Raw genomic sequence first — 15498 nt, 5'->3', positions numbered from 1 at the left:
TTATACTGGATAAGCGAATCTCGTAGTACACGCATTCAATGATACTTCAGCAACACTTACCTATGTATTACGTCAGACAAACAATAAAATTTTTATTAAACAGAAAAATAGAATAAATGCTTTAAAATCAAAACATTGAAGCAGCAAGTAAAAGCATAATTAAAAAGACTTGTAAAGAGTTACACGTTTTTAGAGAAATGTCTCATTAATAACATCCAGATACGCATCGCTAGTGTCAATGGAATCTTGGCTCTTGGATACGTTTTCTTCAAGATGTGGATCATAAATAGGATCTAGATATTGTGACGACACACGGTTGCTACTGTCGTCTGTTATGGAAACACGTCTTTCTTCAACAGATTTTCCACCTTCTGTTAGATCAGAACTTGCTACCTCCATATAGCTGTGTCTCGCATTTGGTTTTGGTTTTAAGTAAGATGTGTTGCTCTTATTAGAGCCAGAACTCGTTGACAAGTCATGAATAGGATCTAGATATTGTGACGACACACGGTTGCTACTGTCGTCTGTTATGGAAACACGTCTTTCTTCAACAGATTTTCCACCTTCTGTTAGATCAGAACTTGTTACCTCCATATAGCTGTGTCTCGCATTTGGTTTTGGTTTTAAGTAAGATGTGTTGCTCTTATTAGAGCCAGAACTCGTTGACAAGTCATGAATAGTCTCGTCGATGTCTTTATGTTGTACGTTGGTGTGTATCTGTTTATAAAGCTCGGTTGTGAGTGAGTTTTTTGGCTGCAATTCAGTGTAATTGCTAACTTGTTGAAGATCATTCTGATTGTTTTGTTCAGAAATAGCTATTATTTCTGAAGAGTCCATATTATCTAAGTTACTTTGTTTTTTGTTGGTCTTTGGTTTAAGATATGATGTTGCGCTGTTATTTGAATCGGGACTGTTGGTCGATGCTACCAAAGAGTCATCGATTATCTCTAGATATTGTAGTTGATTTTTTATCCTATCATATGGCACAGATGTAGGCTGACCCGATGTGTGTAGTTCATAATACTTTCCAACTTGTCGATGTTCATTATGATTATCGTTTAAATGCTGTACGGCTATTAAAGATTCGTTAATTTCTTGATACGTTTCTTCTTCTGTTGCTGAATGCTGTTTCGCGGATATTTGGTGTGAATACTTTCTTCGTTTTGTACGTAGTTTTATGCAAAGCTGAACCATGATAACACCTAGAAACAGTGCGATTACACCACCTATTGCCAATAAGAAAAGGTTGGTATCGAGGGAATTGCCGGTAGTTGTGGTGACTGGGGCATCGGGTTTTATCGTCTTAGTGCTGACACTACTTGATTTTGTGATCGTCCTTGTGATTCCAGTGACTTTAGTATCAGGAAGAATATACGTATTCTCTTTATTAGAACCTCCAACAGGATTGGTAACGGAGTCAAGTGTGACATGAAGGATACTAGAATTTTCTGAATCTCTATTGGGAATGCTTGAACTCTCATTACCAGGATAATCTGAAATTAAAACCTTTTTACTTTTAAATATTTTCCTGTTAAAGTCTTATGTATTATATTTAATAAACTGCAATTTTTCAGTTGACTGAATTTAATATTTTTTTGATTAAATAACGAAGATTACCTGTTGAACACCCTATTATATGATGGCAATTAAGGGGTTGTTTGCAAGCACACTGTTTGATGCAATCCAAGCCATAAAATCCATTCTTGCAATGATGGATACAATTATTTCCATAAAACCCAGCAGGACAACCTATTACCGTGTCAAAATGTTGATTAAATGTGTAAATTGCTGTATTTTGCTATTAATTTTAAAAATAATGTTTTAAACATTATGTACAAAAAAAAAAATTTGTACTAGAAATGAATATCAAAAATGAGGAAATAGTACATTTAAGTAAAATGCGTGTTATGACCTACATGTACAATAAGTCTTTAATAGATTTCGTAGCAAGATGTGAATATGTTATTAAGTACTCACGAACACATTCCGATCCGTTGTAGTAACTGTTATAACAACACGTAGACGAAGTCCCATTCCTGGAAAAATCATGTATATGATAATTGAAAAATCAATAGTGATTAAATCTTTCAATTGACAAAAAATAACCATCAACCACATACCTCGCTTCTGGTTCATTTTCCTTACACATGTTTTATTGAAATATCCTTTTTCACATTGCATACACAAGGAAATGTCTAATTTAGAAATACATGGCTACGCTTTCGTAAACACCGGATTGAAATGGTTATCAAAACGATGTTGTATTAAAGTTGAGTTAATTTGACGTTTGCTTATTGTTTACTGTGTCGAGAAATCAAAACTTCCGATAAATGTTAGGCGTTTACAAACTTTTAAAGATTTATAAAAAGTGCAAAGAAATATTCATTTTATAGGGTTTTTATCACAGTGTATGAACAATATGAACAAGAATTTCAGCAAAAATGTCATTGAAATTTTTCTTACTAAACAAAACTGATTGACCAATTTTATTTGAATTCCCTTATTACACATTTTTAAAGTTTCTACGAGTTAGAAGTGATCATATTGACATATTACATTTCTCCACTAATGATTGTACAGTATACTACATGTAGTACCTTAATTGGCTTAAAAACACACTCAAATTTGAAATATTACTTTTTTGTAAAAAGTAAACTTAGAAAAATGAGGGACATACGTGAAGGTACATGTTTTAGACTAACACACATTTGGTCTCTCTCTCTCTCTCTCTCTCTCATGAAATTTAATTAGTCCTAGAGAAATAAGATTACACATGATAGATATATACAAATTAAACAGATCAGTACACAGTAGAAACTACTGCAGTTATTAGACATAAGTACATATTTTTGAACCGACTGTGGGATGCCTAATATTTTTTAACAATCTTGACGATTGTTTTGAAGTATATAAAAAAAAAATCCCTTCTTTTTATGCATAATATGACGGTTTTGAATCAGATTTCTATGAAAAATTAAATCACTAGAAGATATAATCTTCAACTTACATTAAAGTGATAGAAAAATTGAGTTTTCAAAGACGTTCTAATAACACACTCATGCTACACCAATTTATATGAATAAAGGTAAAGACGTTCGTAGAAAGAAAGGATATAAACATGTCAACTATACTATGATAAGAAAAATATATCTTACAATATTTCTCATAATTTTATTATTCATTAACAAATGATAATGAAATGCAGACAAGAGTGTATTCTTTCATTGCGTTTTTATCAAACTGTGCAGAGTTTTAATACAATACACTTCCATTCTTTAATACTGTACGATACTTTTCCATTCTTTTTGTTATTGCCCGTCAAGCATGCAACAGGGGTTTTATTAATAATTATTAAAAAAAATAAGATGAATGAATTGTAATAAAAATATTAAAAAAAGAAGTTTGTAACTACTATGTCTTCCAGGCTGTTTTAAAATAAATAATAATAATTGCAAGTTTTTATAAAGCGCTTTTAAATTGCAATGCATTTCTCAAAGCGCTTTACAATTATTACCCCAGCAGACCTTAAAGCATTCCAGAGCCTTTTATATTTCTATTAATCAATTTACAGGACATTTACATACAATAGTCTTCCTGAGTTTTAAAATGATCAAAACGTTATATTGGATAAAAAGACAATAATACATTATCATTGCCATTTATTGGGATATGGAGGATAAGACGTTGTGTAGACAAAGGAAAAAGATACTAATAAGACGCTGTATAACAAAAACAGACAGACAATAATAAAGTTAAATATTGTGTTTATATTTTCATATATTTGATGGTCTAAAGGAGACTACATTAACAGTAACAATTTAGTCATTGCTTGGATTGTTCTTAGATTGCACGGATTCAATTGTCTGACAGCCATTTGCTCTTGTTTAACTGCTCTTTATTTTTGGAGGGGGGGGGGGGGGGGCTAAACTACTTTGAAATGTATTTGTACTTATATAAACTTAATTTTTAAAAACAAAAGTGGTGTCTTGTTATATTTTAAAATTATAGTCGGGTATCGGATCAAAGGTGAGCATATTCATAAGGAAACGTAGGACGTGAATACCAAAACCATGATTCAAAATGAAAGTTGTCTTAAATAACTTCACAAAAACAATGCAGCGTGGGTCCGTTTTCATCACTTTAAACATTCAATTGTTCATTTTCCCCTCATTTTAAAATTTTTCAAGTGCATTTCAACGAAATTAAGGGTAGAAATCAAGAGATATCGACAACAGGAAACACATAATTAAATAACAAGCTCCAGAACGGGACGGAACAGGGCAGGAATCAAATTAAGTTACATTTTAGTCTTGCCTACACACATATTTAGCTGTGCCATGGTACGTCAAAATGCAATCTATTTACTCCCGATGTATCATTTTTGTTTTTTTAGTTCTGACAAATAGGCAGTGTTTTCTACCTTGAAGCTGCAAATATCCTTCAGATAAAACAATGGGTATATATTTACATATTCATCAAATCGTTTTTTGGTTGGTATGCTTTATGCAAGACAGGCGGAATTTCTTTTGAATTTGAAACGGTATTCAAGATACCAGTAATAAATCTACTGCAAAAAAAAAAAATAAAACGTGTAGTTAATATTTAATAACGCTCTGAAGATAATCAATTTAAGATAAGTGGCCTGCAGGTGTATGAAATACATCCCCGTACACCCTTAAACTAATTGCTTAAAATGCTTAACAATCAGGGCGCATATAATCCAGGTTAATACACGAGAAGTTAATTTACATTGTATCTTACTTGCTTAATTCTGACACTATTTAAGGATGCGTAAGCTAGTTCACTAAACTAATGTATTTTTTCATATTTGATACATTGGGGCAAAAATTAGAATCCATTATTCAAAATATGTTTCCGCTTGTTGAAAGTTTAGCTGAAAAAGGAAATGAACACTTTGATTTTGGGTATGCTGTAATAATTTGCTAACTTGATGCTAGTTTTAGCAGAGTATATTTCAAAATTTTCAACGAATAAAAATGGCAAACACTTGAACAATACTTATCCATGAAGAAGTTAAAACACAATACGTCATATACTGCATCGATATTCGTTGAAAGCAAATTTTTGTCGATTTTGTGATATAATGCACAATTAAATGTACATAGCATGTGGAATTTCTATTACACATTGTACTGATGAGATCATTGTCCACGAAGAAACGCATCCTTGAAACTGATTTTTTGTTATAATCCTCAAAACTTGATGTTCACGAATGTTAATTAAAACCCAATGTTTCAATTGAATATGAGGATGATAAATACTATACTGAATTAAATTAAACTAAACTATTGTGAAATGCAAAAGCTTGGTCCATAAAATTGGTTACTTTTAATTTATATAAAATAAACACAATTTATTGGTTATGGTAACCATGTTTTGTCATTGTTCCATTTTTTAATTTTTTGTGCATATACATCTTTAACTTACATTTTGATACAGGAAAACATGGTTGTCATAAGGCGAGTTTTTTAAAACGATGACATTCCAAGGCGAAAGATGGCCGTTGTGAACCATTGAAAGGAAAACAAAGTTAGCAGAGTTAGGGTAAACTATATGTTTAATTAATAAATCCAATTTTTTAGGCGGTTGAATGCTTTTAAAGTCGGATATAATTCCCGAAGCGAGCGACACAAAAAACGGCGGCGTAAATCGGAGGTTTTTACAACGCTTGGAACTGTAGCTCTCTGGTATGTCTATCCGAATTTTTTCAACCAGAGAGCTACAGATCTGCAGCTACAGGAAAACGTGATATTTGTTTTAAATTGCTTTCAGCAAACCATATTAAATTTACTCTGAAGAAAGATCAGGGGCACAAAGAAAAAATTGTAATGAAACAAATGTATATCAAATCTTTTAAAAGAACCCGTGTTTTGATAGAGAGATCGCGACAGGAAACAAAACGCTGAATACCAGGGTGTAAAATTCATTAAAGGAAATAATCAAAGTTCTATTTGAATCCGTTTCCAAACATCACTGACAAACATGTATTGTGCTGTACAAGTTCACGTAGGAATATAGATTATCTTCTCCAGTACCTATTAAGTAATAATTTGTTCGACTGTTGATCAAGGCTAAACTAGGTATAGCCCAATCCAGCTGAAATGTCCGTCAGGCGGACAGCTTAAATTTTTTAGCATACTTTGCACATTTTTGTACAATACCGTATATTTACACCCTCTTATAAATGTTTTTGATCCCTAAAATTTGAAAACAGAAAAGAAAAAATCAGAAATATTGATAGTTTTAAGGGGTGGGGGGTAAAGAATTTTTTTTTTTGTTTACGGTACTTTATTCCGATGGTGGACGTGCTTTTTGGAGTACGTTATAAGAAATGTCATAAAAGATAAAGTAAAAACTACGCCTTTGAAATTTTAAAAACATGAATATTTTATCATCGGTGTTCTTTTTTTCTAATTTTGAAGTGAATTTATAATACTACTCTACGCTTGTAAAACTCCTGATAAAAAGCAGAATCAGGAGCATTTTGATATATTAAGATAATCACTTTTAAATTCCAAATGGTAGAATTGTCTATTGTAGTATACTGCTTCGTAGTGCGGAAAATTGGAATTTCGTTTATATTTCTATAGTAATTGTACTTGTGTTTTGTGATGATCTAAAAAACGAACCAGATGATAGATTCTAACGAAACTTTGCAGGAACACTAGAGTTAGTGTTTTTGACACATGGTCGAAAAAAAAGTTTTTTTTTCTATTATAATTTTATGCCACCCCCCCCCCCCCCACCTTCAATCAAAAGAAACGAATTTGGCCTTCTTAACTAAAATTTTCAAGTTTACATAATATCATCAACGTTCATAGTGTTTTTTTTTTTTAGATGCAAGGCAATTTAGGTTGCCTTGTAAATAATTTTTCATATTGTGAAACAATTTGAAAGAATAGGATCATTAAAAAAATTGTGAATTGGCAAATTAGCAAATCTGTTTTATTAATTATGCAGAAACAACCCAAATACAGCCTTTAGCTTAATTGTATAAAACTTGTAATCATAAGAACATTTGCTTAAGGAAGGAGTCTTCTCGTTATCATACATCATGAAATTTGGACACAATCAAACAGATCATATAACTAAATAATTCTATCAGTTTAATCAAATTAGACCTCCTTGTTTTCACATAAAGGTCAGGTCAAGCTCACTATATAGCTACCATTTTCCTGAACTTAAAGGATGATAAAAATAAATGAAGTTCTTTGCAGTTATGTGGACATCTGTTTAAGATATGAAGAATCTATTCTTCAGTGAAATGACAGATTATCAAAATGCCTATCCGCTTATACAGCTAAATTGGAATAAATATTGAAACTAAAATTGATATTGCTTAGCCCGCATTTCCTCTAATTTTCTTAAATTTTTGAAGATATTTTAATTATTTTTTATGCTTCCAATATTAAAATATTTCTGATTTTTACGTATTCTGAAGACTTTATATAAAGATATAAATTGACAGAAAAGCTAATATATTGACCATTAAATAAGAGAGAAAAACGGAGTCCAGTGATTTTTTCACACAAACTTATGTATAGAATGGGCGCTTTGAAAAGCTTATAAAATGTAATTTGATTGGCAAATCATATTTTAAAAACATATTCCGACACCGAATTATCATCTCATTAGTTCACATTAGTTAAAAAATCTAACATTAATATTATTGTTTTAAAAATGCTAAAACAGACTCATTAATCTACGGCAATTCGAAATTGCGAAACGTGATATTTTCCTACGCCAATATTCCGCCAAAAATATAGTCCTTGTTAGATTCTAAACATGGATTAGTATTTCAATGCCAAGTTGTATGATAGTAAGAAAGAAAAAAATATATACTACTTTGATTTCCTTTTATCTTGATATAATTAGCAGTTAGTCAAATTAATGTTTGACAAGTCGAAAACCAGAAAAGACCTCTTCCTTAAAGAAAATTCGAACTAAATAATTATACTAAACAATTGTTTCATGTGTAACATCTAAATAAGCATCACTATTGCCTCCTACATCACAACTTTGTGATGCGTTTTCATTAATGTTTGCATCAATGATAGGATCTAAATATTCTGATGATTCACTCTTATCTTTGTTGCTTTGTTTGTCATTCAATGGTGTATGGATGTCCTCAACGGAAATTGGAGTATTTTCAGTGCTAGTATCTAAAACATCTACGTAGCTTCGTCTCTTGTTTTTCTTCGGTACTAGGTATGATTTATTGCTGCTATTTGAATCTGTACTACATGTGGGTGATGATAACACAGAAGATTCGTTTACTTCTTCATATTGTAACTCGGTTTTCATCTTTTCATATGGCACAGCAGAAGATTGATCTGAGGTTTGTAGTTCAAAGTATTTGCCAAGTTCTTGATGATCATTGCGGTTATTATATTGTCCTACGGTCATTAACGATTCGTTTATCTCTTGATACGTCTCTTCCTCTTTGAATGGGCTTCGTTTCAAAGACATCTGTTGTGCATACTTTCTCCGTTTTAAACGAAGTTTTAAGCAATGCTGTACAACTAGAATACTAAGAAGTAGTGCAATTACACCCCCTACTGTTATTATTAAAATGTTGGTATCAATTTGAATATTTGTAGGAGTAGGCATTGAAGCATCAACTTTATTTGAATCAGTACTGCTACTGTTTAATATTGTGATGGTCTTTGTGTTTGTTATGCTGTAACTACTGTATTGAGGTTTTTTAGTATTTGAGGAAACATTTCCAAACGAATGCGTTTCATGATAAATTGGGACATCTTGAGTACTAAATGTTTCCAGACTTTCAGTTGGAAATTGTGATCTTTGATTATAATCTGAAAAGAAGAAATTGACACACAGCCATGAAAGCATTGCTTATTTCATGCTTTGAAAAAATGACGTGTAATGATGATATGAAAATACGCAAATTACCCGCTATGCATCCTGTTACATGATGGCAAGACGTAAGGTCACATTTACACCTCTTGTAGCACTGATCGCCATAACTGGGATGTTCACACTTACTTGTACAATCATTTCCATAATATCCCGGGAGACAACCTGAAGGTGTTTCATAAAAATCACATAAAAAAGGGTGCTGTTCTTATATTTGAAATGAGATACACTGTTTTATATACTCTTTTTATAAAATGATGTTGTCAACTGATTCAATTACTCAATTTAGAAATATCAGTAGTTTGGCTCATTTAAAAAAAAAATAAAGAAGACCAATTTCGATCTTAAGCAAAGTACAAGACTATTTATGAAAATTATTTAAAAAACGTTTAAATGACTTACGAACACATGCTGATCCGTTGTGGTAGTAGTTATAACAACAGGTAACGCCATCCCTAGGACAATCATAAATATATAAGGTAATTTATACAAATTAAAGCGAGTGTACGGAAACAAATAAAAAAAATACATACTTCGTTACCGATTCCTCGCACATATTTTTAAAACATGAAATGTGGATTATGACATTGCTGTAAGCACAAGGAAGTATTGTGCATTCAAAATAATTGAATTGACGCATGCGTTCATCATATCAATAAAGATATATTGTTATTCAAAACAATACAGATATGACCTAACCGATGATGTTACTTAGTACACAAACTGTACCGCACAATAGTGATTTTAAAAACTTATTCTATAAACAAGAAATACAATAAAAAAATAAATAAAGACAACTTTGGATTGAAACATGCATGCAAATGGATAATGCATAACCTAGCGTGTTTTAATTTGAATTCATACACTTTCATACCAAGACTGGTTGTACACCTTAAACATTAATGAACAGATAAATGTATTCTACGTCTATATACTGTCAATCGCAACTTCTCGGGAAGTTGCGATTGCTATACTGTATGAATAAATGATGTATGCATAAAACGGGAAAGTTTAATGCGGATGCCTCCCTCCCGCCCTCCAGATTGTTTATTTTTATCTGAAATTATTATTTGCGAAAGTTATAGAAATTAATATTATATTGAAAATTGACCTAACGAACCAAATTTAGAGAGAGATACACTATATACTTATTCACTGATTTAAAATAAAAACATGTAGAATAAGTTTATTTGTTTAAAGTCAGCTTCAATAAACCGGATGAAGGCAACGTCCATGTACATGAGTATATTATCCATTTCAGTTTCGATTTTTCATCCCTGCCCACTTCTCTAAGTATCCATCAATGCAGTTTTTTTTAAATTCAATTTTAAAGGATTTAAACAAAGAAACATTTGGACAAAGTGTGCACAAAAATGAAAAAAAAATTGATTCAACATATTAAGCATTACATTATAATAATGTGTAGAGTGTTAATTCCCGCGCTTGCGCGGGGTATCATCTCGTAGTATTTTAAAAATATCCGAGTCATTTCCCTTATGCATATTCCATTATCATTGTTTTAAACAGTTTATATGTTCTATAATACAATAAATTTATAACCCTTATAAGTATGGAAACTGGCGTGTTTCAGATGTTGTATAACATCTGAAGTTCACTTACCATTTAGGCTGTTTTGGTCTAAAATTGTATTATCTTAAACGTAATTCTTGATAATTATTTTCATTGACCACTTCATTTTTATAAATGTTGTGGAATATGACTAAGAAGAGGAAATATTTCGCTGAAAATTGAAGTAGTCATTTTTTCTCTGTCTTCAACTTCTTTGCGAAAGATCAAGGGAAATTTACGGACCCGTTTCCTTTCCAATGAAAAAGTCTAAATACAGTTCGTTGACATTATACATACACATACATAGGATGGCTTCGAGAGCGACATTCACCAACATTTGCCATCAGGTGACAGGGAAGCTCTGAAGTGTTATGTCGCCCGATGTTTAAGGCAGAGCGCGACATAATATCACATCGATATCATGTTACATAAGGACAAATATCTTGGTGTTTTCAACCGAGAAGTCAAACATGTTATATAAAAAAGATCAAAGATAGTTGACGGACAAATATCAGGATTAGGTATTCTTTTAGGTGCTAGATCTATTATGTCATCATAATTGATTGGTGAATATCCCCCCGTACTTTACAGCTTGAAAAATATGTAGGAAATGAAACAAACTCTGACATTCTATAATAAGTTATGGAAAAAAGTAATCCCGATAATATACCTAAATTCAATTTGAAATCATTTTCAGAGAAGGTCATGGGCTTGTTTAATGGCGTGTTTGAGGCATTTCAGATACATTTTATTAGTAGAAATGGACATCAATTGTTATTGAGTTCTTCATATTTTCTCGAAAATAACAGTTTAAAACATTATTTTTCACTGTGTTTAAGCCTCCGTACAACCTTTTAAACAAAGCTATTGTTACGAAACATCATTAAAAGTATTTTATATCCTGAATTTAATAAACCTGTAGGCCCCTTTCATTTTCTAGATCTTGACCCTAAATCATTTACACATTTTCAGTTAGACTGAAGTGTTTTGACACTTTTATTTTCTTTGCCTTGTACTTTTAGCAACATAGATGGGGTCATATTTTTAATTTGTAAGCAATGTTGTAAAAAATCGTGCAAATGTTAAACAACTCTACGCATGGAAATGATATTCATTTAAAATGTAGAATTACAAAAAACGGATTTTTAAAAACTTCGTTATTTTTCAATTATTATTCTGAAAATTATTAAAAACTTGCATATTTCGTATACTTATAAAAAATATACCCTTTTCCGCCCTGTGCGATAAAAACCGAAAATTTGCCTTCCCGTGTGATATAAATTCTAGGGGTGTGATATAAGATTTAAATCACAGCCTCTCTGGCAATCTTCGGATGTTATATTAAACCCCTTTCCGTTAATCATCGGCTATTATGATGTAGCGTTCGGTATGTGTCGTTCAACTTCGATCTCCGAGTATGACGTCAGCTTGGAATACAAAAAGCTGCCCCAAAAATTTCAGGGAAGTATAGTCGTGAAGCGACTTCTAAATAATAAAGTGTTCTCACATGATGTTTTTTCTAAATTATTTCCGTAATAATTTTTATTTAAAATATAATATATCATATAACATGACAATTTTTATATCGCATCCTATATTGGCTCTCGGTCGCTGTATAACAGCCAGAGAACCGTCAGGCTCGAGGGTTGATATACAGCGACCGAGGGCTAATATAGTGTTCGATATAAAAATTGCCATGTAATAACCTATATGTATTTGTTACCGGTAAAACGACCTTATCCATTTCTAAAACAAATTCCGTTTGTTTAAATTTTCGCTGGAAAAAGAAATGAATGCTTTAGTTTGTGAAATGATGTAATTATTTCTTTACTAAATACTAGTTTTAACATAACAGATAACAAATTCGAATGAATATCATGTTAGAAGATTGATTTAATTCATAATCTACATCAAACATATGCATGAAAAAAACCCCCCATAAAACGTTCTACACCATGTATTAGCCCTCTTTCAGTACGTCCTCCAACTGATATGTTTTACAATTGGCAGTGTTTGATAAATTTTGATACACTGTATGGTATTCTGACTAGAATTGAATTATATGATGATAAATAATAAATATTGCAACTTGTAAAAAGCACAAACCTTTTCGTAGCTAAAATCTTTTTATTTACAATATATATATATATATATATATATATATATATATATATATATATATATATATATATATATATATATATATATATATATATATATATATATATATATATAAAAATTATTTGTTATGGTAAATGTATGTTGTCTTATTTATCACCTCAAATGTATTTTTGAATTTGTTGTGTAAATACATCTCACTTGTATACTATCATTGCATTTAAATTATACAAATACAGAAAACGTAATAATATTTGTGAGAAATTGCACTTCTAAACCAATTATTGTTACTTTCACCCTAGAAAAAATATGAGACATAAACAACAGGGTATCGTGTAATATGCCTTACGGTGCGATCGATGGAGTTAGCGCAGCTTATAATTAAATACACCATTTAATCCCAGAGGAAGCTGGAATTTGCCTAATTTGAAGTTTCATGTTAAAGTAATTTTCATAACGTTCATTGTAATGTTTTGTTAGTTGCAGTGTAATTCGTCTAGGTTAGCCAATCCTGTTCCAAGATGTTGAATTGCTAAATTTGTATAGCACATAGAATATAATTTCTCTAAAGAAAATGGAAACAAAATAAATTAGAGAACTGATTCATGTGTAACATCTAAATACGTATCGTTATTGGTACCGGTATCACAACCTTTTGATGTGTTTTCATAAATCTGTGCATCAAAAATAGGATCTAGATATTCTGATGATTCACTTTTATCTTTCTTGCTGCTTCCATTAGTCAAATTTACATGGCTTTCTTCAGAGGATGTTTTAAATTTTGCAGGACTGGAATCTAAAACATTTACAAAGATGCATCTTTTATCAGGTACTGGATATGATGTATTGCCGTAACATGAGACTGAACTCGTTGATGACAATACAGAAGATTCGTTTATTTCTTGATATTGTAACTCGGTTTCCATCTTTTCATATGGGGCAGCAGAAGCCTGATCTGATATTTGAAGTTCGTAGTATTTGCCAAGTTCTTGGGGATCATTGCGGTTATCATATTGTCCTACGGTCATTAACGATTCGTTTATCTCATGATACCTTTCTTCCTCTTTTATTGAACTTCGTTTCAGAGACATCTGTTGTGCATACTTTCTCCGTTTTAAGCGAAATTTTAAACACTGTTGTACAACGAGAATACTAAGAAGTAGTGCAATTACACCCCCTATTGTTATCAATATAATATTAGTATCAAATAGAATGCTTTTTGGAGCAGGCATTGAAGCATCAATTATATTTGAATCAGTAGTAAAACTATTTAAAATTCTGAATGTCTTTGTGTTTGTTATGCTGTAACTACGGTATTGAAGTTTTTCAGTACTTGAGGACAAATTTCCAAGCAAATGCGTTTTATGGTAAATTTGGACATGTTGAGTACTAAATGTTTCCGGACTTTCAGTTGGAAATTGTGAACTTTGTCTATAATCTGAAAAGAAGAAAATGATGCACAGCCATGTAACCATTGCTTATTTCATGTTTTAAAAAATGACGTGTAAAGATAATAAGTAAATACGGAAATTACCCGCTAAGCATCCTATGACATGATGGCAAGACTTCACTACACATTCACACTTTTTGTAGCATTGATAGCCATAACTGGGATATTGACACTCACGTTTACAATCATTACTATAATATCCCGGGAGACAACCTGAAGGTATTTCATTAAAATAACATAAATAAAGGGTGCTGTTCTTATATTTGAAATGAGATACACTGTTTTATATACTCTTGATATAAAATGATGTTGTCAACTGATTCAATTATCAAACTTAGAAAGATCAGTATTTTGGCTCATTAAAAAAAATGAAGAAGACCAATTTCGATCTTAAACAAAGTCCAAGACTATTTATGAAAATTATTTAAAAACATTTAAATGACTTACGAACACATGCTGATCCGTTGTGGTAGTAGTTATAACAACAGATAACGCCATCCCTAAAACAATCATAAATGTATAGGGTAATTTTTTTTTACAAATAAAAGCGACTGTACAGGAATAATTTAAAAAAAATACATACCTCGTATCTGATTCCTCGCACATAGTTTTTAAACATAAAATGTTGAATATAACATTGCTATAAACACACAAGGAAGTACTGTGCATTCAAAATTATTTAATTGACGTATGCCCTCATTATATCAATAAAGATATATCGTTATTCCAATTTCAAAATTACATTGAATATATATGCTTTTAAATGGTTACAAATATATTGGTTTAACTCTAAGAAACTAGGCGCACAAGATTATAAGTTTGCAGGAATCATCGACACGAATCAATATTGATTTAAATATCTATAACCTCGAAAGCATATGTACAGGTTTGAACAAAAATTTTCAAAATTTAGAGTTGAAGTTCATGTCTATTCCGGTTATTAAAAAAACCTCACAGGCTTTCTAAAAATGACAGTGAGAGGGTAAACCGATATAACTGGTTATATTGGAAATAATTTTAATGCATACATATTATAACTTAGTTATATAGTATATCTTCATAAGTATTAAGAACAGATAAAGTGTTAATACGGCAGAAATCAACAACGGCAAATTTAAATATACCGGTATTCCATAATTCAACATAAAGTTATATCAACATACATTTAAAAACAAAAAAGTTAAAAAAAATAAAATTAAGGACTCACCAATAGGATTTGAACCCAAAGAACTGCATGTTTGTATTCACTAATCCAGTACGAAACCATATCACTGAGCCATGCGTGACTTCAAAATATGCGGTATAAAGTAGTGTTTTGAAACAACATTGTCATATCAATGGACTTTGTTTTTTATCCTCAAAAACTATTTTTAAAAAATACATAATTAGTCATCACTGGATTATCTCTCCATCCTTTTGAAAAAGCAACATTTTTAATGTTGCAATATGTCATCTTTGCACGT

The 15498-nt window shown here is 31.1% G+C and overlaps 3 protein-coding genes across 3 annotated transcripts; all 3 read right to left on the bottom strand.

The window, feature by feature from the left end:
• Window positions 1-135: 135 nt before the first annotated feature.
• Window positions 136-2149, bottom strand: LOC128191344 (uncharacterized). Its single transcript, XM_052863415.1, has 4 exons — window positions 2121-2149; window positions 1978-2036; window positions 1618-1749; window positions 136-1493 (listed from the first exon to the last, which is right to left on the bottom strand). Exons 1-4 carry the CDS (start codon window positions 2147-2149, stop codon window positions 190-192), a joined length of 1524 nt encoding a protein of 507 aa, XP_052719375.1. The 3' UTR covers window positions 136-189.
• Window positions 2150-6987: 4838 nt separating this feature from the next.
• Window positions 6988-9499, bottom strand: LOC128156460 (uncharacterized). Its single transcript, XM_052818622.1, has 4 exons — window positions 9432-9499; window positions 9301-9353; window positions 8935-9063; window positions 6988-8837 (listed from the first exon to the last, which is right to left on the bottom strand). Exons 1-4 carry the CDS (start codon window positions 9452-9454, stop codon window positions 7978-7980), a joined length of 1065 nt encoding a protein of 354 aa, XP_052674582.1. The 5' UTR covers window positions 9455-9499; the 3' UTR covers window positions 6988-7977.
• Window positions 9500-13175: 3676 nt separating this feature from the next.
• LOC128192789 (uncharacterized) lies at window positions 13176-14641 on the bottom strand. Its single transcript, XM_052865756.1, has 4 exons — window positions 14619-14641; window positions 14483-14535; window positions 14120-14248; window positions 13176-14023 (listed from the first exon to the last, which is right to left on the bottom strand). The coding sequence occupies exons 1-4, from the start codon at window positions 14639-14641 to the stop codon at window positions 13176-13178; spliced, it is 1053 nt and encodes a 350-aa protein (XP_052721716.1).
• Between the last annotated feature and the right edge of the window lie 857 nt (window positions 14642-15498).

Source organism: Crassostrea angulata, chromosome 7 (genome assembly GCF_025612915.1).
Source record: "Crassostrea angulata isolate pt1a10 chromosome 7, ASM2561291v2, whole genome shotgun sequence".
In the NCBI taxonomy this organism is placed as follows: Eukaryota; Metazoa; Mollusca; class Bivalvia; order Ostreida; family Ostreidae; genus Magallana; species Magallana angulata.
This window is presented reverse-complemented; position numbering and strand designations above follow the sequence as displayed.